Raw genomic sequence first — 21,046 nt, 5'->3', positions numbered from 1 at the left:
AAAATGTGTTTGTAAGACTATGAAGATATTTAGAGATTCTATATGGCTTTCATTTGTGTGCAATCGCTCTCTCTCATCCCGTTGTATGCTGCGTGAGCTAGTAATAATTTCCATTTCTTCCCTGCCCACACATTGAGACTAGTTCATCAGCAGTACTTCTCACATTACACAGTTAATTAGATTCAAACACATGCTCATGTCACTCACCCATGCATTCGCTTCCGGCACAGTGTCCCATCAAATTCTTGAGATTAAAGCGAATTAAGAGATTGTTTTTGATTAGATCAATTTTCATTTCATTGCCTCATCACAATTACAAAGTGTACTAACAAAGCTATTATACCAGCAATCATATTCCATTTAGACAATCATGTTCCATTTGCTGATATGCTCTAATTAATAGTTATTAACAGAGAAGCTTACATGTGAATATGGAGATGGAATTTAGGTATCATGGCATAGCCCTCGAAAGCTTTTATTTATTTAGTTTTTTTGTCTTTCGGTAAATAAGGAGTATGATTTCATAGCTTTGATACTTATTTCTATGAAAAAGCAACTCTAAAAATAACTTTTGTATACATTCTTACTATGCTGCCACTGAGCAGACTTCATTGCATCAACTGTTATTGTGGTCACAAGTTAATTCAATTTATAGTTTTTATTTTCCCCTTACTTTGACCCAAGCTATTGAGATTTTTTTCTAGGGTCAGCCCATTATTCTGCAGACGCCGAAGTGAATAAAATCATGACCCAGTCAAATGATTTTCTGAGAGGCTTTATTCCAACAGCCGCACATTCACTGGAAAGAATGGATGAAAAATCATTCACACAATCATGTAAGAATGATTGAGAAAAACACATGTATTTCATTATCCTCCCTTTCTCTGACTTTTCTGTGCAGATTACTGCTGATTTTGCTTTAGAAAAAAGAAAAAAAATAACAGTGAAACTGAATTATGTTAGCTCGAGAAAAATCTACCAGAAGAAATAAAAAATCTGATACTGCATTTCAGTTGCAGGATGTTGCTCTTGCACATCACAGCTGATATAATTTTCCTGATTATGTATTTTTTCATCTCACTGTCATCATTGCCAGTCTAATGCAAACATTTTACACAGATGACTTCTACAGGAATATGCATGATGTTGCATCTTGAAGCATTCCTCTTTTGGAGACTGAGAATTTTTGGTTTTATTTTACCAAAACATATTCAACCTGCAGTACAATAATTATGGACCGAATGCAGTAAGCTGACTGGACATCGACTCATAGCATAGGAGGGAAATGAGCCAAAGCGTTCTTCAAAAGCAATTCAAAACTTTGGAAGGTCACTAAGTGGCCTATTCCACAGGAGTTAAGTACTTGAAGTATTTAATTTAACACGACTGAGCATGCAATCAACATGCATTTGACTTACAGGACTGAAAACTGCAGAAAAACCTGAAAGCTTACAGCAAATGCATTGTGGGTATCTCCACTGGTTCTAGAGTTCAGGCAGGTTTTACCTGCAAAGGATGCTTGACAAAGTATTAAAAACTGAGAACTGTATTTACTCTTATGTTAATTTTTTCCAATTGTATTTGAATTGGAAATAAGGGACCGTGCATAAAAAAGGACTTTAATTCCCCTATAATTAATGCAATATTCAAATTAATGCTGAGAGTCTGCTGTACTACTCCTAACTGTAACTAAGATATGTAATAACAGAAACTGTGACTAAAATGTCTAAAGAATCTAAAGTAATATGTGGACCTAGCTGTATGCATATACTACTGTGGCTTTTTGGCCTAAAACAAAATGACTGTTATTCAGTTAGGATAGCAACAAATTACAACTACTTTAATACTTTTTAAAAAAATAATACTTTTTGTATTCAAAACCATAATTACACTACAGCAATAATGTTTTAGAGCTGTACTACAGTACATCACAGCCAGTGAGAGGGCATATACATTTATAGACTATTATAAGTAAACTTGGATTATCAGGCATTGTAACTATCCTAAGAGAAGGTAGAAGACTGACAGTTAATTTTAATTGGTTCACTTTTAACACCTAATTGTATCTAAATCTATCTGCAAGGAAAAGTCTCTTGGGTTTTTTATATGGACTCTCTGATGGTATACCACTGTTTCAGTATAACACCTCCAATTTCCCCACACTATTTACTCTATTAAAAAAAGAAGGGAAAAATCCAGCCTATGCCTGTACTGAAGAGTAAATAAATAAATCAAGAACAAGCAAACAGCTCTGCATAGTCCTTCACTGTGCACTGGAGCATAGGATTAAGATTTTGTCTATTCTGAATAATTCTCAGTGGTTGAAATTCATGCAGGACTTCAATTGTATCTCTGTCTATTTGATTTATTGCCAAGCTTTGCCTCTTTATTATCGGTAATATCTCCCTACCCCTTCCTCTGCCTCCTTTTTCCCGTATATTCTGTCAAAATGCTACATAATACTTTGGCATCATTGCCCATCAGGGAGCGGAAACATGGAAATCTGAGTTAATGCACTGCTGATGATTAGTGTATTTTGTACACTAGTTTAGCTGGATCATATAGATAAAACCTATTAGGCACTTCATCTGTCAGAACATTAAACTGTTAAGACATGATTTTGCTTGTCCATTAGTTATCCCACAATTTAAAAACATAGGTTCAGAATGGTAACAGTGTCATACTTTATGGCCGATCTGTTCGGCAGTTCATGTAGGTCTGACCCTGGGTCTGCTGGCACAAGTGGCCAATGAGAGCATTGTAAGCACAAAGATTTAGTGAAGTACAGTAAAGAGGCTAGCTTAATGGAGTTAGCCTCTTAGCAAATTCATAACAGAGAAATGGACACAGACAGCTTTGGGTGATAACAACCCTGGTGTCCAACTTTTTAGAGGTCAGACTCCAACAATATCAACTCTAAAGTGTGGATCACTGGTTAATCACATGAACTAGACAAATTAAATAAGCCGCAAGCTGTAACTCATGAAAGCCTCTTGTTCATAGCTTCGACAAGTGTTCTTCAAAGAAGACAGTCTCTGAAATATGGACATTCATAAAGCCTGCTGGGCCACATATTGGTCTAGATGTAATAACATTTATCCTATATCACTGAAAAGATATCATATCTGAGTGGATGTGATCATGCAGCACTGTTACTGTGTGAGAACACCACGTACAGAATAAAAGAGAATAAGTCAATACTGTGTGGGAAGACAGAATCGCTTCACAAAGTCATTCATGGGGGAATTTCCATTATTGGATCAAAGTCTCCCCCCGTCCTAGCACTTTGCCAGCATTTTCTGTTGAGCCCTCATGGTGCACCACTATCACTCAGCTGAGCATGGCTCTGTAAAGACAGTGTGGCAAAGATTCAATCAACAATGTCTCAGGAATGTTTAATGGGCGTAAAAAAACAGAGTAGGATGCTATAAAACAAAGTCCCAGTGTGTAGGACAATTTACTCATTAATTTTAATAAGCATTATTCCACTCTCAGTCATTTGGCTCATACAACCAAAACCCCATCATTTAAAAAAAAAAAGCTACATCAATCATAATGGGTTTCCTTTCTGTTCAGAGTAAGTGTAGACTGAACAGGTAAATACATTGCAAGACCTGATAAGATTTCTCACCTCTGTCTCATCACTCTTAATTCTTATTACAAAATTCAAAGTGACCCGCCTATGTCAGGGCCTCCTTTTACTCAGAGCACAGATCACTGCTATTTCTGTTGGTGTTCTGTTTTTCATTTAATGGTTGTTTTGATAGCTCATTATCAGAGCAGGAGCTCATTTGCATAAACACTGTATTTTTAAAAGTAGTTGTTAAATTCTCATGTAAAACAGTAAGTATGCATGTCTCCCAATCCTCAGGAAGCATCTCTTTTTAACATGCAAAAGTATCTTGATATAACTCATGGGCTCGACTTGAGTTAGACTTTAAGGTCAGTGATTTGATAGACAGCAGTTAATACCTTTGCTTTGATTGGCTGTTAGAAATGGACTGTTACCCCTTGGAGTCATTTGTTTTTATAGCAGTGAATTAGACTTAAGTAGGTAATTCAAAATAACGTATCATTTTCAACTGCAAATATCAAGTCATGCCTGACAAACAAAGTAGTGGAACAAACGGTTAAAATTGAAAGGTTCACCCTTTATCAAAGCTTGAAAGCAGTCTGTTCCTTCTCACATCAGAAGGAGCAAGCACTTGTACAAAACTGCATCAGCAGCCCCAAAATCACACACCTCATTCACGTTGTGTGCGACAGGTACAAAGAAAACAAGTGAATTCTTAAAGGGAGAAAGCACTCTTCAGTTACGTGTTAAAATAAGGTTTTTCTGATGTCTGCTGATTCTGCTGATCGTTGCATTCATCAGTAACTTCTGACATCAGTGACCTTTTCCAGTGCCTATTGCATTACTTTCATGTTCGCATCTGAACACTGGATGACAATTATTCATCGTGCAAACACATTTGAATTTCTTTTTTTTTGTAACCATTCCAGCATGTATCACAAGGCTATAGATAACAATAGCAAAGCAACTGACTCACCAGATATGAAACAAAGCAGCGTGTTAAAGGTGATGTGAGAAACTAGAAACAAGTCCAGAATAAATGTGAGAGGAGGAAATTGCTGTCTGTGGTCAGCTTGATGGCTGTGGAGGCTTTCAGTAGATATTACAGCAGAGGCAAAGGAGCAAAAGGATTTACAAAATCATGTAAATCTGTATATATGCAGTCACCAGCCACTTTGCTAGGTATACTTGTTCAATCCAAGTATCTAATTAGCCAATAACCATTTAGACATGTAGACATGGTTGATATGCCCTGCTGAAAAAATACTCATCTGATAGGATTTTCTTGCACAAACAAATCTACAATGGTCAGAAAAAGAGAAAATACCCAGTGAGCTGCAGTTCTCTGGGCAGTAATGTCTGTTGATGCTATAGGTCAATGTAGAATGAGTAGATTGCTTCTAGCTGATAGGAAGGCAAAAGTAATTCAAATAACTATTTGTTACAGCCAGGGTATGCAGAAGAGCATCTCTGAATACACAACAAATCAAACCTGGAAGGAAATGAGCTACAGCCACACTGCGCATCACTCCTGTCTGTTTAGGAACATGAAAATGAGGCTACAATTCATTCGTACTTATCAAAATTAGACAATGGAAGGTTGCAAATCTTTTGCCTGGTCTGATGTGTCTTGATTTGTGCTGCAACAGTTAGACGGCAGGGTCAACATGAAAACATGGACCGCATCAATTGGTCCTATCTCGTCACAATAATTCAGGATGCTGGTGGTGGTACATGCTGCTCGGGATATTTTCCTCCCCATTTTGTGCTCTTTAATACTGAGCATTGTTTAAACACCATAGTATTGTTATTGACCATGGCCATCCTTTTATGACCACAGCATAACCATGTCATTTCGTGAGATTAACACAGCATATTACAAAGGTCGAATAATCTCTACCTGGTTTCTGGAACATGACAGTGAATTTACAGTATTCATATGGCCTCTGTAAGCACAAAAACTCAATCTAATAGAGCATATTTGTGTTGTGGTGCAATAGGAGATTTGCATTATGAATCTGCAGCAACCGTGTGATGCTTTCCAGCACCTTGTCCACTGTATGCCACAAATTTAGGCATATCTGGAGCCAAGAGGAGATCCAACCTGGTATTAGCAAAGTGTACCTATAAAGTGGCTGCTGAGTGTAATTTAACAACATTTAGAATATTTTTGTAAAATAATGATTTTTTTTGTAGACATGTTTGACTGATTTATAAATATATAACTCAACAGAATATTTGGTCTGTTATTGAGCATATTTGTATAATTACTAAAGATGATTTCAAATGTCTAATTATTCAAACAAATGCTGAAATCTGTCATCTACATTGTACCCTTTAAAAATATCAGGGGACAGATTCAGATTGAAATACCTTTCATGCAGTGATTATTGCTGTTTAATTGCAGCATCAAAGCACTCTAAATATTACATTTTCAAAACAAAATAGACGTGTACTAAATGACACATGTCTTTGATAGAAAGACTTACTACAAATAGAGCTACTGCTAATTTATGATGTAATTCAGTACAATAACCTCAAAAAGCAGCTACAGAAATTACAGCAGGGTTGAATCATCACCTCTCCGACATACTCTGTTGAAAAATCACCATTATAAGCTTCACAACTGTAAATGCTGTATAGATGTACAGGACACTGATTCTCCTTGCTCTCTCATCTGTGTCATATTTGAGGGATTATCACAGCAACGTATTCTTCTGAAAGTACTGATCAAAGACGTTCGAGGTATTCCCAAACCTGTACTTTGAGATTCAATTCAATTTCAGTTTTTTCTGTCTTTTACAAGGTTTGAAATAAAGCCTTAGTTCAGTGGCTGTAAGTATCTAACAAATGCAATAAAGTAAAACCTGTTAACACATTTTTAAGTAAAAAAAAAGTTACCTCATATTTCAAGCAACAATATACATCAAACACAACCAAACACATTAACAGTGCTATTAAATATATTTTACTGTAAAATTGTAGTTTTTTTTAACATCCTAAACACTAATTTAATTACAATTTTCTGATCTGGTACTAACCGGTGCGAGTTAATGCCCTAAAAATGTCCTTATTAAACAGGTTGCTGACGTTATGAAGCTGCTATTTCTTACAGCCAAGAGAACACAAAGTATCAAAAAGAAAAGAAAAAAAGAAAAAGAAAAACAGCCACGCTGTCTCTTGTTTGGTCGTAATTTCTGGTTTAAAGTTAAAAATAAAAGTGATATTAGGCTTAAGAGCTTCACTGTTGAAAAGGAGAGGAGAAAAGAGTGGGAAAGTGCTTGTAGACAAAGACAACTTCCAAAGGACCTGCAGTTATGTTCTCGACACTTCTCTCCTAAAACATCTGATGCATTTAGTCCATTAAAAGAGCTCAAACGCTGCTCACGACAGGCAGCAACTAGACCAACACTGTGCCTAAAATTGTCTACAAAAACTCTAAACACTCTTGGGGGGAGTAATTGAAAATCACTCTGAGAAACATGAAAGACAGAAAATATTAGTTGATGTTCTGCAGACAGTAGACTGCCAGTTGGTGTCTGTGAAAGTGAACCAACGATCACGATAACATGAGGAACCTGACAATCTGCCAGTTTAGTCAGCTCAGCGATACGTATGTAAATGTACTCTAAGCATGACAGCTAGACAGAGATGACTACAGACATGTCAGATGCCATACAATTGCCAGGTGATTTGTATGATGTGGTAATTATGGACCATGGTTATACATGTGAACATGAAACTGAGTTGGATAAAACAGTAGAGCAGGACTTCCAATCCTAGGATATGTTCTTCTTAGATGATGAAAAACACCACAGTGCAAGTTCAAGAAAACAAACTTCAGCAGACAGTTTTTAACAAAAAGTTGAAGCAATTGCTAGAATATTATTTAACGATTATCATTAAAGAAACTGTATGAAGCAGCAACAAAATAAAGGATTACAGAGCTTTTGTGTGCAAATGGTGTTCTCACTCTATTCTGAGTAGGACCACAGCAGAGTGAAACTGGCTTTTGGCAGTTTTCTTCAGCAATATCCATCCATTTCTGTTGTAACATAAATCTCTAAACAATAGTGTTTTTATTTGTGTTGTTGTAGGCCTGTATTCTTCCAATCATGAAGGCTGATGAGATCAACCCATAAAACATCACAATTGTGGCAAATCTGCCTAAAAATCCTTGTTTATCATAATGCAAAAGACATCTATAAACACAAAACAAAAGCTGTGGCATGTTTCTCTTGCATTTAATTTTTTTTTTTTTTTTGTATTCTATAAAGTAGCCTGATGTAACGGTGGCGGAAGCTAACGTCTGGAATTCCTCATTAGTGGAATACATAAAATAATCCATGTGGTGCCACAAACAACTTCTTCCATCAAAAACCAAACAAAGTCCCTTTCTGAAACACAGAGGAGCAGTTTCCAAAGAGACTTCTAAGATTTTGCCCTGTTGTTGCTTACTCGCATTAGCGATCATCTTCATTTTTTTCATTGTTCAGTGTTTTATGATCTGGTTTAAATTGAAACAGAATACATATTTATCTAACCATAGGGTCAAGAAATTGGGGGCATTGCAACCATTTGACATACCCAGCAACGTAAACAGCCACAGCTGCCTATGAATTATTTATATTTTATTTTAATTGATGACATTAGTCTGAATATAATAAGCTTTACATGTCTACGTGGGCAGGGTTCTTTTTAAACACCACACTACTCTCATTTGCAACTGTTAAACATCTATAGCCAGTCAAAAATAATATTCTGGCCTCTTTTTATTGTTGCAGTTTAAATCATGTTTGTCAAATGCTGCGGGCCATAGTGCTACCCTTTCTGACAGCATCATATCTATTCCAAATAAAGTTGTTGATAACACTTTTACAGTTGGTGCCGGATTTTATGTTGTTTCATGATCAGTCAGTATTGTTTGCTTTAATTGAAGATAAAATGACACAGACTTTGTTTTAGATAGCAGAACAGATGTAAATGTGATTTATACCTCACACTGACATAGGTCAAGATGTAAATATAGATGAATGTGTTTGCCATTTGACTGTAAAGGCTTTGATCTATAGTATTAGAGGAGGGCAAAGGGAAAGAGGAAGCTAGACATGACAAGCTGTGTTTCACTGACAGTCCTACTTTTTGTTGTTTTTTTTACATGTCATTTATGAGGCACCCAAGAACATTTTGTGTATGGGCCTTGCCAGTTTCCCACTCAATTAGTTAGATATTTTCAACAAAGATGTGTCTCTCTTTATTCTTTGCTTCCACACTTCTACTTTGAATGTCTGTCATGCTCTCTCAAGGTTTTTTAATCTGGGCTACAGCATCAAAATCAGCTAAGTGCCTGTGGTGACACACTGTATGATGGTCTTTTCCTGCCCCTGCGAGAGCTTTAGGGAATATTCAGTGGATGTCAATACAGCCCCCAACTCTAATTGAAGCAGACGACATGCTGCCTGGAACTTGTTATGACATGCCATAATCTCACTTTCCACCACTATGTTTTCAGGGTGCATCATAATAGTCATACCACTTATTGAGTCATTCAAAACATATAAATACTATGTTAACAATTACAGTAAGCACTGCAAATAAATCTTACATATAAAGGCGTTGTTGTGAAGCACAACAGGCATTGATTTGTAACAATTTAGCCAGCTTTATTATGTTGACGCACCAGGTTGAAACAAAAATAGGTCTGGCGTACAAATTTTTGTTAATTTTGTTTGTGAGTTATGGTAGCGACCTGACCTCTTTTTTTTCTAAAACAACAACACAGGCTGATAAAGGAAGAAAACAAACAAACAAAACAAAAAAAACTAAAGACACATCTTCATGAAACAACATAAGTCCCATAAGGCTAAAAAGTATGCAATAACCCCAAATATTTCTGCATTTCATTGGTAAAGCTGATAGTCATCTGACAAATAAAAGGATCAGTTCTCCTTCGCCTTTTAGATCAATTATATTTGTTCCTACATTTCCCAACAGTTGTCTATGTATAGGATAGTTTTGTTGAATTTTGTGGTGTCATTCCATTTTGTAGAGACTTTATTCCTGGCATGTTGTATTGAATTAACAGAGATCAAATGTTAAATGTACTACCTGATGAATTAAACAATATTTAAATATCTACTGGAAACTGCAAGTTGGGCGAAAACAGGACACAGAAATGCAGCTGCAACATTGTTCTTACCAATCTCTCTCTCCACATGGACAAAACCATTTTTAAAAAAAATTTCTGTAAACAAATTTTTAACAAATAAAAATACAATACACTTTCTGTTTACTGTTTCACAATAAAATCAACTGTTTTCCTGTTAAACACCTTGATTGGATTAACTTGCCTCTGTAGGTGAGAGCTAGAAAAGTCAACTTTTCAGAAAAATGGCAGTGAAATAGCACCGATTTTACAAGGAAAAAAGCCATCAGTTATAAAGTTTAATCAGTTGCTTGACTGGTTTGAATTGGTTACCATTAGTTTATGTGAACATATTTCAGGTTGAACATAGACCAAACGTATGAGAAATCAATCTCCTTTATTTTCTTTAGCAAACGGATACAATTGAACTAACAGAAATTATGACTGTTGCTGGACGAAATGTATTCATTCATTCATTCTGTTAAATTTTTACTCTAATTCTGTGTAAATCTGGTGCACATTGTATTTCCCATTACGTTGATCACTAAATGATGGTTTTCATGTCTATGTGCAATCTCTATACCTTGGCTCTAGCAAGGACAGACTATATTACAGACAGAACATACTGGTCATATCAATATTTCAGGCAAGAAACCCAAACAAATCAATGCTACTTGTGTAACCTTTGGGTTTCCTTTCCTTGCCTCAATGTATGCTTTTTTTACTAAGACAATATATATATAAATATATAGGGAATTGACTGTTTGACTACAAAGACTGTAGTTAAAAATATTCTTGTAGGATCAAGTAAACTCTTCTCAGAATTGTTCTTTGTGTGTGATGAAAATGTTTACCAAAAATACTGGACTTTTAGTTTCATTAAATCTAAGTGTTATTACATAGATTAAGTATTTATTTGTGGATGTGCATATTATCCCTTATCTTTTATCCTGTATTTCATGCAGCCAGACATAATGTACCCAACCTCCCAAATGAGTTACTTAAACACCATAAAGCAATAATCACATTTATCCCTGTCTTCCTTCCATGCAGCTACGATACCATTTATCTCCTCTTAACTTTCTTTGATAGGTCATTAAACCCGGTCTTGGAGCTGTGAAACAAAGCACTGAATCATGTTATACTGTTGGTTCCATCTTCTGGCATGTCTTATCTGGGGCAGAAAGGCCGAAGCACATATGGCTGCCTTATATAGTTTTATATAAAAATGGATAGTGACCAAACTATGAGAAACATTCTGTGACAATCAACCGACATCTATGACAGAGAGAAAGAAACAAATAAAAGACACAGTGAGCGAGCCTGGCAGGTGGTGTTGAGAGATCAAATTTGGTACCACAGTTGCAAATAAAATCTTGCAGTTATTTCAGCTTAAAAGTTTGCTCTAGATTTGAGGTACAACAGCAACGTGTACCCCTTAAAGAGCTAAGTCATGGAACAAGAGTGGAAGCTGAATCAGCATGTACTAGCTTGAGTGGTGTGTCCTGTCCTGCCAGATGAGCACTTGTGTCTTTGCTGCGTAAAGGAATTGCAAAGTTCATAAGAAAGACTTCTGCAAATCAGCAGCAACGACCTCTATTTATTTAATTTCTGGCTTTAAGACAATGCATAAACATATATGGTTAGCAATCCTTTTCGATTTCTTTGAAGCATCCAAAATGTATTAAAAAATGTTCCTTGTGAGGACATTGTCGAGATATTACCTGTGAAATGTCTGATACATTATGAATTACATAACAGTCCACTGGCGGAAAAGAAATTGAACTTTAAATGCTAATAAGTGCTGAACAGAGTAGTAAAAATTGCTTCCATCAAGCCAGACACATTGCTGACTACATGTCAGAAAAATCAAACTAAGTGACCGATCAATTGGAGTGGGCCCACGTATTCAGGAGGAAAGCTTGTGATTAGGCTATTATAAAGTGTTCTGGTGTAATTTTTATTCATAGCACTTACTTTTTAACTGAACATTCAACAATGCATTTTTCAAATGTGATAACAAAAGCTGTATACTATCGTATTCAATCTAAAAAAACCCAAAAAACAAAAAGGCAACATTTTGACATTATTTTACACACTCCTGCCATATCTGCATGTTTCAAAAACCTGGATTACTTGGATCAAGCTTCTACTACTTTACTTTATAAGAACAGTTTCTGCCATTTATATTTCAAAATTTCATTTAGGAAATGTTGGAGCCAAGAGTCTAAGGAGCTTGGAATGAAAAGCGTCTGGACATCTTTAATTTTCTTGAAGATGTTTCACCTGTCATCCGAGAAGGTTCTTCAGTTCTAAGAACAAATGGTGGAGATTTTTAAGCCCTATGGGAGTGTCCCCAAGGGGGTCATGGACCCCCTATTGATCCTCTACCTAATCACACGAGGTGTGAAAACGGGTGTGGGTCACAATCAGGAAGGTTTCGGGTGAACCCATTATGAAACCTAGCTAGGGATGGGTATTGATAAGATTTTCACGATTCCGATTCCATTTTCGATTCTGTTTAACGATTCGATTCTTTATCGATTCTCTTTTCGATTCTTATTTTTTTAAAAAGAGAACACACAGGTCGATTAGCTTAGAACTTTGTTTTATATCTTCTCTTTGAACAAGATAGAAATTTAGGAGTAACATGGCCTTACAAACCCAACAGTGAGATCTTAAGAGATCCACAGCCTACGGCTCTTCAATGGGGTGTCACAGGGTCCCCAGGAAAAAAAATTGTAAATGTAAAATAATAAAATAAATATTCTTCTGTAGCAATAACAAAGTATAACATAAATTATTCTGTAGCAATTACACAAGAATATCCAGTAATGTCCCTGCCTACAATTAAACACATTCACTTACCGAAAATCGGGGGCATCTGCTGTGGCAAATGGGTGCAAGCCTTTGACCACAAACTTAGTCACTGCTCGGTGACATTCGACTATCCTGGCCTGAAAGGAGACTCTACCGGTAGACTGCAGCGAGAACTGCCAGCCAGACTCTGTCTCTCTCATCATGGTCACCTAAATGCACAGTAATGGCAGGTTTTGTAATAAGGCAGATCGCGCTAACATAATATGCACTGTTAGTTCATCATTTACCTGCCGCATTAACGGGAGAGGACGTGCAAACGTTACCGCTGCTGCTGGGTTGAGATTCACGAGTCCGGAGCGGAATTAAAAACACGACATTCATTTAAGGTTATTGCGTGCACTGTTCCAAAAAATAGTAATGTCAAAGTATATTACTGTAATTTTTTACAGTTTTGTACTGTCTTCCTAGGATATCATTCAATTTACATAAGCAGACTGTGATCTTACATGTCAAAGGTAAAACAACATAACATCACTGTAAATATAGTAAAACACAATTTACTTGTTTCTTAAATATATTTTTTCGTACATATGCACATTTAGATCGTAAAAATACATCCAGAAACAGCTAGTTCTCTCCCATCATGCCTTGGGACATGTGCTGCTGTTTAGATGTTCTTGTTTTCTTGTTTATGGTTAGTTACTTTTAACTGTTATCTTGAATGTTGTGTTTGCGCTGTGGTGCAGAGTCACTGACAGTTGTTGTTTTGTAGCGGGATGTCACTCATGTACCATGAGTGACTTCTGTTCTGCTGTTGTTGAACCTTGAGGCACATGGACGCACCGGAAAGTGTTTAAATAAAGAGCTCCCCCTAACAGCTTGGGGTTGAATAATAAGCTCAATCTCTCTCTTTGAGCTTCTTAGTTAAGATTCCTTTGCATGCTACAATGTAAATCAGTTCACGGCCACGCTGTGCAAATTATATATTTTTTAAAATAAATGTAGAGGTAGGAATTGCAATTAATATAACTCTCAAAGTATTCACAACATTCCTGAACAGAAATAGGCCTGTGCACCTGGGGTGAGGGTGTGGCCATGAAAACAATGTGATATGTCATTGGATGTTGGGACACATAATAACATGACGCTAAGCATCGGCCAATGAATGTGAACTAACAACAACAAGGTCGCGGGTATGGCTGCGACCGTAGGAAAGAATCGTGCATTTTACAGTTTTGTTCTGTTCTTCTAGAATATCATTAAAGTTACGTAAATAGACTTTGACTTCACATTTCAAATGTAAATTAACGTCAAATCACTGTAATGTAATGAAACATAATTGTCATGATTATTAAATGTATCTGTCTGTACATATGCATATTTAGATTGTTAAAATACATTCACAAATGTATCATGATTCCACAAATATCTGTCTGTTATTTGAAAGACTGAACTGTTGAATTCAAATGTAATGCTATGGTAAAGTATATAACATGATCCCTATAAGCTTGTGTTACATCACATAAGTATTATTATCATTGCTAGTTAGGGCGATCGTGGCTCAAGAGTTGGCCGTTCGCCTTGTGATCAGAAGGTTGCCGGTTCGAGCCCTGGCTCGAACACTCTCGGTCGTTGTGTCCGTGGTCAAGACACTTCACCTACCGCCTACTGGCGATGGCCAGAGGGGCCGATGGTGCGATACGGCAGCCTCACCTCTGTCAGTCTGTCCCAGAGCATGCAATCCATTATTAGTTAAACCAACTGTTAACTGTATATTTCTGGACATTTACGTATTATGATTCATATTGCCACATTCATTGACCTTGTTTATCGGTAATTTCATTGTTTGATCACGTTACAATGTTCCTAATTTGATGTCTAAAAGCACTTGGAAAAGGCAGAATCCCATGTAACATTACCGCAACAAACTCTATTTTCACTACTGATAATGACCATATTTTTATGGGACAGTTATTTTCTGTTATTTTACGGTCGTATTTTGGCGCCCCAGCTGCCGGAATATTACTGTTTTTTGGGGATGTTTTCTTTTTCTATTTATAGATGATTTCACTGTTTAATGACATTAACTTGTTCCTAATTTAATGTTTAGCGGCACTTGAAAAAGGCGAGATCCCATGTCAAATTAGCGCAACTACTTGTATTTTCATTACTGGAAATAACCGTATTTTTATGCGGGAGTTATTTTCTGTAATTATACGGTCGTATTTTGGCGCCCCAGCTGCCGGAATATCACCGTTTTTTCAAGACGCTTTTTCTAACAGTGTGTTTTGTGAGCAAATGCTTTTGCATATTCGTAGTGTTTCCTCCCTTAAATGAAATATCTACTTTGCAAGTATTGCAAGTTGCCCTGTTGTCAACCGTTCTCGTAAAGTATAACCAAACTTTTGAGCGTTTGAGCCGCTTAGGCGCCCTGCCAGGTAAATGACGCTCCGCAACGTGGTGACGTCTTTCGGGGCGACTGGAATCAATAAGGGAATCGTTTGCAAAAATGGCAAACAATTCCAAGGAATTGAAACAGTGGGAACCGGTTCTCAACAAGAACCGGTTTTCGATACTCATCCCTAAACCTGGCCCCACCCTATCATGTAATTTCCTGAGGTCAAATGGCCCAGGATGTGAGTGGGCGTTAAGGCGTCTGGGAAGGGATCTCAAAATCTCTTTCTAAGCTGCTTAGACTACGATCACCTGGATGACTGAGAACCTTCACAGACATGTTAGAGCCAACAGTTTTTTTTGTTTGTTTTTTTTTTAACCCTTAGTCATTAGGATCTCATGATATTTGGTAATGACCAAATGAGGTGACATTAGTTTTCCCTGCAGGGACTTTCTCTGCAAGAGCCAGTGAGAAAGCAAGAAATCCTCATGGGTTTAGGAACAGGTGGAGGCACTGGGGCCAAACGTGAACTCATTAGAAGTATATTACCCACCACCAGAGAGAGACGCTGGATGTCAGACCAATCGGGAAAATCATCACATGGTTTTTAAATAATCTAAGATGAATTATATGACGAACAAAATCGGCGGCAGAGTTGCTGCTTCTCAGAAATGCACTGAACAGAAAATAAGGTCATAACTATGTAATGATGTAATCTGTCAAAGCCATATGGAAATTTGCAGCATTTGACGATTAGAACACACTGCAGTAATCAAAAAAGTGTTTTTCCTAAATTCTAAATAAACCTCTAGATACACATTCACATAAAATAAATGTATGCAATAAAAGGATGAAATGATTTTGTATTTACAGAAAGAATGGAAGATAATAATGGCAGTTTCTGATTAAAATAGCAATAAACAATCAATTATAGTTAAAAATACAACAGGAATTCTGCAATATAAATATTTGTAATGTTTCCTGTGAAATGTTTTTCTTGATGTGGGTCTCGATGGATACAGAAACGAGCTTCATAAGCATTCACGCTTATTCTCCATGATCTTTTACACTGTAAAAACACAAAAACATCAAGGGCAGAATGAGTTGTAGTTAAGTCAGTGTTGCTTTTTTTGATAGTGCACTGTGTATTTTTATATTTTCTTTCTTGAGATTTAAGTCAGAGCATGAGGAAGAGGAAATGACCTTGAGCAGTTTTCAGAAAAACATACTGCATTACAGAGGAACATCGCAGGAAGCTGGTCAGATTACAAACTAAGCAACAGTGATTATGCATGGTTGTGTCAGACTCAATAAACACAAGAGAATACGGTGCATTTTCATTATTGGCCTCTGTTTTTTAATTTTTTTTTATGTTTTATTCTCTCATACAGTTGTATTCACATGAAAGACCCCAGTGTGCACTAGCTTTTCAGACAGAGTTTCTATAAGTAATGTAGCTGCAATGTTAGTAGTGTAATATAAAGTATGTTGTTGAGAGCATTTTTTTTCCTGTTGTTTTGCAGGGAATTTGCACGTTGGAAGGTGAGGAACACTGCAATTGAAAGGAGGGATCTTATTCGGAACCCTGTGCCACTCATGCCTGAGTTCCAGCGCAGTGTACGCCTGCTGGGACGCAGGCCCACTACTCAGCAGTTCATTGACACTATCATTAAGAAATATGGAACTCACATTCTCATCTCAGCCACCCTGGGAGGTAAGAGAGGTTCACATGTTTCATTTGCTCACTTCCATGCTTGATTAACAATATTACTTGTTTTTCCACACTGGCTGAAAAAGCTTATTACACATGGCTTGCTTAAATGGTTCATGTCAATGAAAGAATTTATATGTAAGAGAGGATTTCTTTCAAGAAAAGTCTGTTAGATCTGTTAGGTGTTTTGGACATGCATATGTAATGTATTTAAAAAAATCTGATGATACACAGTATAACAAAAAAAATCAAGCATTTGGTAAGTTTTATTCATTTTTGTAAGTAAAAATTACAATCAAATGCCCCTCCATGATTCCACTACAAAAATTCAACATAATATTGTCCAGGATCATTTATTTACCAGCTTGCAACAATGTCACATCAACTCAGTGAGGCAGCTTGAGGCCAACTCTTTCTTCAGGGTTTTGAAAAACTCAGCTGCAGCTACATCACAAAAGAGCAGAAGAAAGCGGATGTGAAAATGTTCTCCAACCAAATCAAAAAAGCTGAGATTTTCAAGTGACTATTGAACAATCGATAGACTTATTCATTGATATGATGTGTGTGTGTGTGTGTGTATGTGGGGGGGATGCTGAATTCATTCAAACAAACAAGAACATAAGCATGTCCATTAAAGTGTAGCTGTTTCATTACAGAGAAAATGTAACCTTTACTCTTTCTCCCATGAACATGACATTTGACGACCTCCCCTGTGCCCCATATGATGAGTTTTGACACCTCAGTATGTGTCATTAAAGACGTGGTTTGATGAGCACTAGAGCAGGTTTTTCCAAGGGTAGCCCTATTAAGCTATATAGGCAGAAATCACTGTCACTAACTTTTGATGTGCACCCAGTCATTTTGTTCTGGAAGCAGGTCTGAAATATGACAGCAACCGCTCAGTTCAGAAAACAGAAACAAGGGTTACTCTAGTAGGCATCCAGGGGGGAAAGAGTTAAGAATATATATATAAACAGTATATGAGTATATGAAAGACAAAACATTAATGAGAAAATTACAGGAAATTGCCAGGTGTCTTGATTTGTCAGCTGTCCATGGTTAGTAACTTGTACAGAATTGCAGGCAATCAGCCAAATGGAAACGGCACGCTGTCTGCTAGATTTTTCATCTGGAAACAATTTCAGAAACATGTATTAAGTGGAGAGACAAAGACACAAGAACTTCATAAAAATAATTAGATTCCTTACATGGGGCAAAATGTTGAAAACAAGCTCTACGTATCCTATTTCTATTTTCAGTTCATGATAATTGATCATTTCAATGAACAATTTTCTCAGAAAACAGATTATCAGTCTGTATGAAAACCAATAAATGTGATTATGATGATGCTTTACATGGGCACTTAAAATGAGTTAGTAAAGGAATCCCGAAGAAGTTAAGTAGTGAAGGTCAGCTGCTGTTGCACCAAAAAATATATAAATAAACATAGCAAGAGCTGAGGTGTAGAAGGAGGTGTAGCTGAATCAGAAACCTGTGCAAAAAGTGGTGAGAAAATTATAATTCTACTTACATATGATCTTCAAACTTACCTTTACTTTAAGGGACACAGTGTGCACTTCTGTGATTAATCTATAAGCATGACAGATCATCAAATAGGACTTTTCAGTGTAGATTGCATATATTATAGAAGCATTATTCTATAGCTACTGTTAGTTACTATGAATTATAGCAACACTGTTCTACATTTCTAGAATTAATCAATTCAATTAATTTACAGTGAAAAAGAAAAGAAAAAAAAAGCATCAAAAGTATATTGAATGTACTTCACCCTAAAAAAAAAAGGTAAGCACCTGTGCTCTCCTAGCCTAACAATAAATGCTTCCTCCTCGCTATCTCTTATCTTATCACAAGCTCTGAGGGATGCATGAAGGCAGCTAACTGTGATTACGTTCCCAACTGCATTTTAAAGATATAATTAGTAAGATAATCTGCTCTGTTGTTCAAACCTTGAATTATATAATTGCATGCATGAAACATTGCCAAGTAGTCGCTTCACTTGTGTAGATTGCCGTTTGTAATGTAGCTTCGTAATCTCATGATCGAATGCCTCTGAAAAATATTCTTTATACTTTTGTCACTATTATGATGCTGTTCAACAGGCTTGGGTCATGTTGCTCCAGACTTGCCAAAGCTTGGGAAATGTGCATTTATGTACCCCGGTATCAATTATTCAGAGAGAACTGGTGTCTTTTAATTTAATTTTTAATTATGTAACCTCAAACTATATTTGTATGTCAGAAGTGATATCTTCAAGTGGAACTGATTCTTAAGCATTAAGGGGGAAAAATGAAAATCTGGTAGTAGATTTCTTTACTTAAGTCGGCTTAGGCTTTAATTATTTAGTTACACTGTGCAGATGAATATTAGATGTGAAGAGTTAGAACTGGGATATTGTATAACCCACCCTGTAAGGTGATTCATCCTGCAACACCTTTTTTTTTGGAAATTGGAAATGCAATATTGAGCGGAAACATCATATGGGGGTGAAATAAAATTAGGCAGAATCCTAATACACCAGGTACATCAGATGGCTAAAACAGTTGAAAATAACCACAGTATCATTTTCACCCACAGCATCCTCCTTAGGGTTATTGAATTGCATCACCTTATGTGGTTCCTCTATATTTTTACAGATATCCCCTAGCTCATCTACTTTGCCCCCTAAGTTATCATCACCATGTTTTCTTTAACCTTCAGGCCTTTTTTTCAAGTTGTGGGTCGGCACACTCTTATGTCAATCTTGGAATTGCCCATTAAAGAACACAGTTATATGAACCAAGAAATGTGCATTCAATACTAGAGATGAAGTAAGAAGAGGAGGCTAATTCTCTCTTTAGCCACCTACACTTTGTGGTCTCATGAGTCATTATACACTTGAGAGGAAAGAAATGAATTCTCCTTCTCCCAGGCAACTTAAAGTTGAGTGTTCAAGTGTGAAGAGCGCCATTAGAGCCCCTCCGCCCCAACTGAAAGAAAATGTTACAATGAATTACCATTGTTATGTCACCTAGCATGAGTCGTTACTTCTTTCTTTCTTTCTTTCTTTGTCTTTGAGCTCACAAGAACTAATAAAAAGGAGAATATAGTTACAGCCTCTTCTCGATATCTTTTGTTTTTACTTTTTTTAATTAAAGGCAAAATGAATTCAGTTGGGTAGTTTGTCATTTATATTTGTTGTTGTTAAAGAGTTTCATGTAATAAAAGAGGTAGGATCAATGCTATGCTAATGAATGCTAATGAACTAGCTTTCTGTGTTACTAATTGCCTGCAAATATGGTGCTGTGGTAATGACAGGGTTAACTGTATTCTAAGAAGCAGAAGACAGAAAGTCTGATATTCTTATCTGAGCACTGACTGACAGCGTCAAGGGAAAACGTTTGCTGTCTGAACATTTTGACTGTTTTAATTAGATCTGAGTTTGTGGCACATGTTTTTATTTTGTTCGTTTGTTTGGCTTTTTTTAAGGAGTGTGAAGTGATGTGTATTTTGAAGTGTAGCATATGATCTGAGTTTAGCCTGGGTACTCACTGCAGTTAAAAGACTTGAAGTTGTTAAAGGGAAAATATACCCAAGTTTATGTTTTAACTGAATTTAAAGATGAAATAAATAAATAAGTAATTAAGTAAATAATACGTACTTAAAACAGTTGGTGCAAATATTTAACACCTCGGGCTTTTTGCCTGAGAACAATAGTGTAAGTGAAGCACATTTGCTGACGGGAAAATTCAACCTTTCGGTGTGTCAGTAGTGAAGACGTCTGCAAAAGTAAGGCTGTATATAAATGCTAGAGGAAGGTATTGCTTTTAGGGAATGTGAAGGACAGATTTGCATTTTGCTAAAGCTGTAAGGAATATATTTTAGCACATCTGTCATTTTCTATCCTTCACATGCTTGAAATCATTTTTCCACTTTAAGTGAGAGAACTGCTGTTTCGCTGTGACTTCCATGGGTGTGTGTACAGCCAACTATAGAGCATCTGAGTTGAGTCAGGGAATAGAGAAAAAAGCTTAAAAGGAGACACATCCAATTAAATTCAGCAGACAACTATAGCTACTTTGGAGAGTTCATTGTCCTACATACATCTGTGTGGAGGGATTAAAAAAATACACGTTCTGCTCAAACATTTTGCAAAACAGCAAACACTGTCGCTTTAATTGACGACATTCATTTCTGCCTAGCTTTTGCCACCATAATCTACATTAACAACAACAACCACAGTGCATTTTCTAAAAATGTATTTGTAGTTAACTGAGAAAGAGCGCATTTTACTTTACGCTCTGTTAGAGCTGTTGCACTAATAACTGCATGTTAGCTGAGGAGACTCCTTTGCCCAGCAAAACACTCTATTGTGAATACACACACTGACTGAATGAGACTTAT

At 36.5% G+C, this 21,046-nt stretch overlaps 1 protein-coding gene across 1 annotated transcript in view; it reads left to right on the top strand.

Moving 5' to 3' along the window:
- brinp1 (bone morphogenetic protein/retinoic acid inducible neural-specific 1) overlaps positions 1–21,046 on the top strand; it is a 106,598-nt gene that overhangs the window by 39,802 nt on the left and 45,750 nt on the right. The window contains exon 3 of the mRNA XM_031754632.2: positions 16,458–16,648. Coding sequence (XP_031610492.1) covers positions 16,458–16,648 — 191 coding nt within the window. The remainder of the gene's footprint in view (positions 1–16,457; positions 16,649–21,046) is intronic.

This window comes from Oreochromis aureus, linkage group 7 (genome assembly GCF_013358895.1).
Source record: "Oreochromis aureus strain Israel breed Guangdong linkage group 7, ZZ_aureus, whole genome shotgun sequence".
Classification (NCBI taxonomy): Eukaryota; Metazoa; Chordata; class Actinopteri; order Cichliformes; family Cichlidae; genus Oreochromis; species Oreochromis aureus.
The sequence above is the reverse complement of the archived record's forward strand: the minus strand, read 5'-3'. Positions and strand labels throughout refer to the sequence as shown.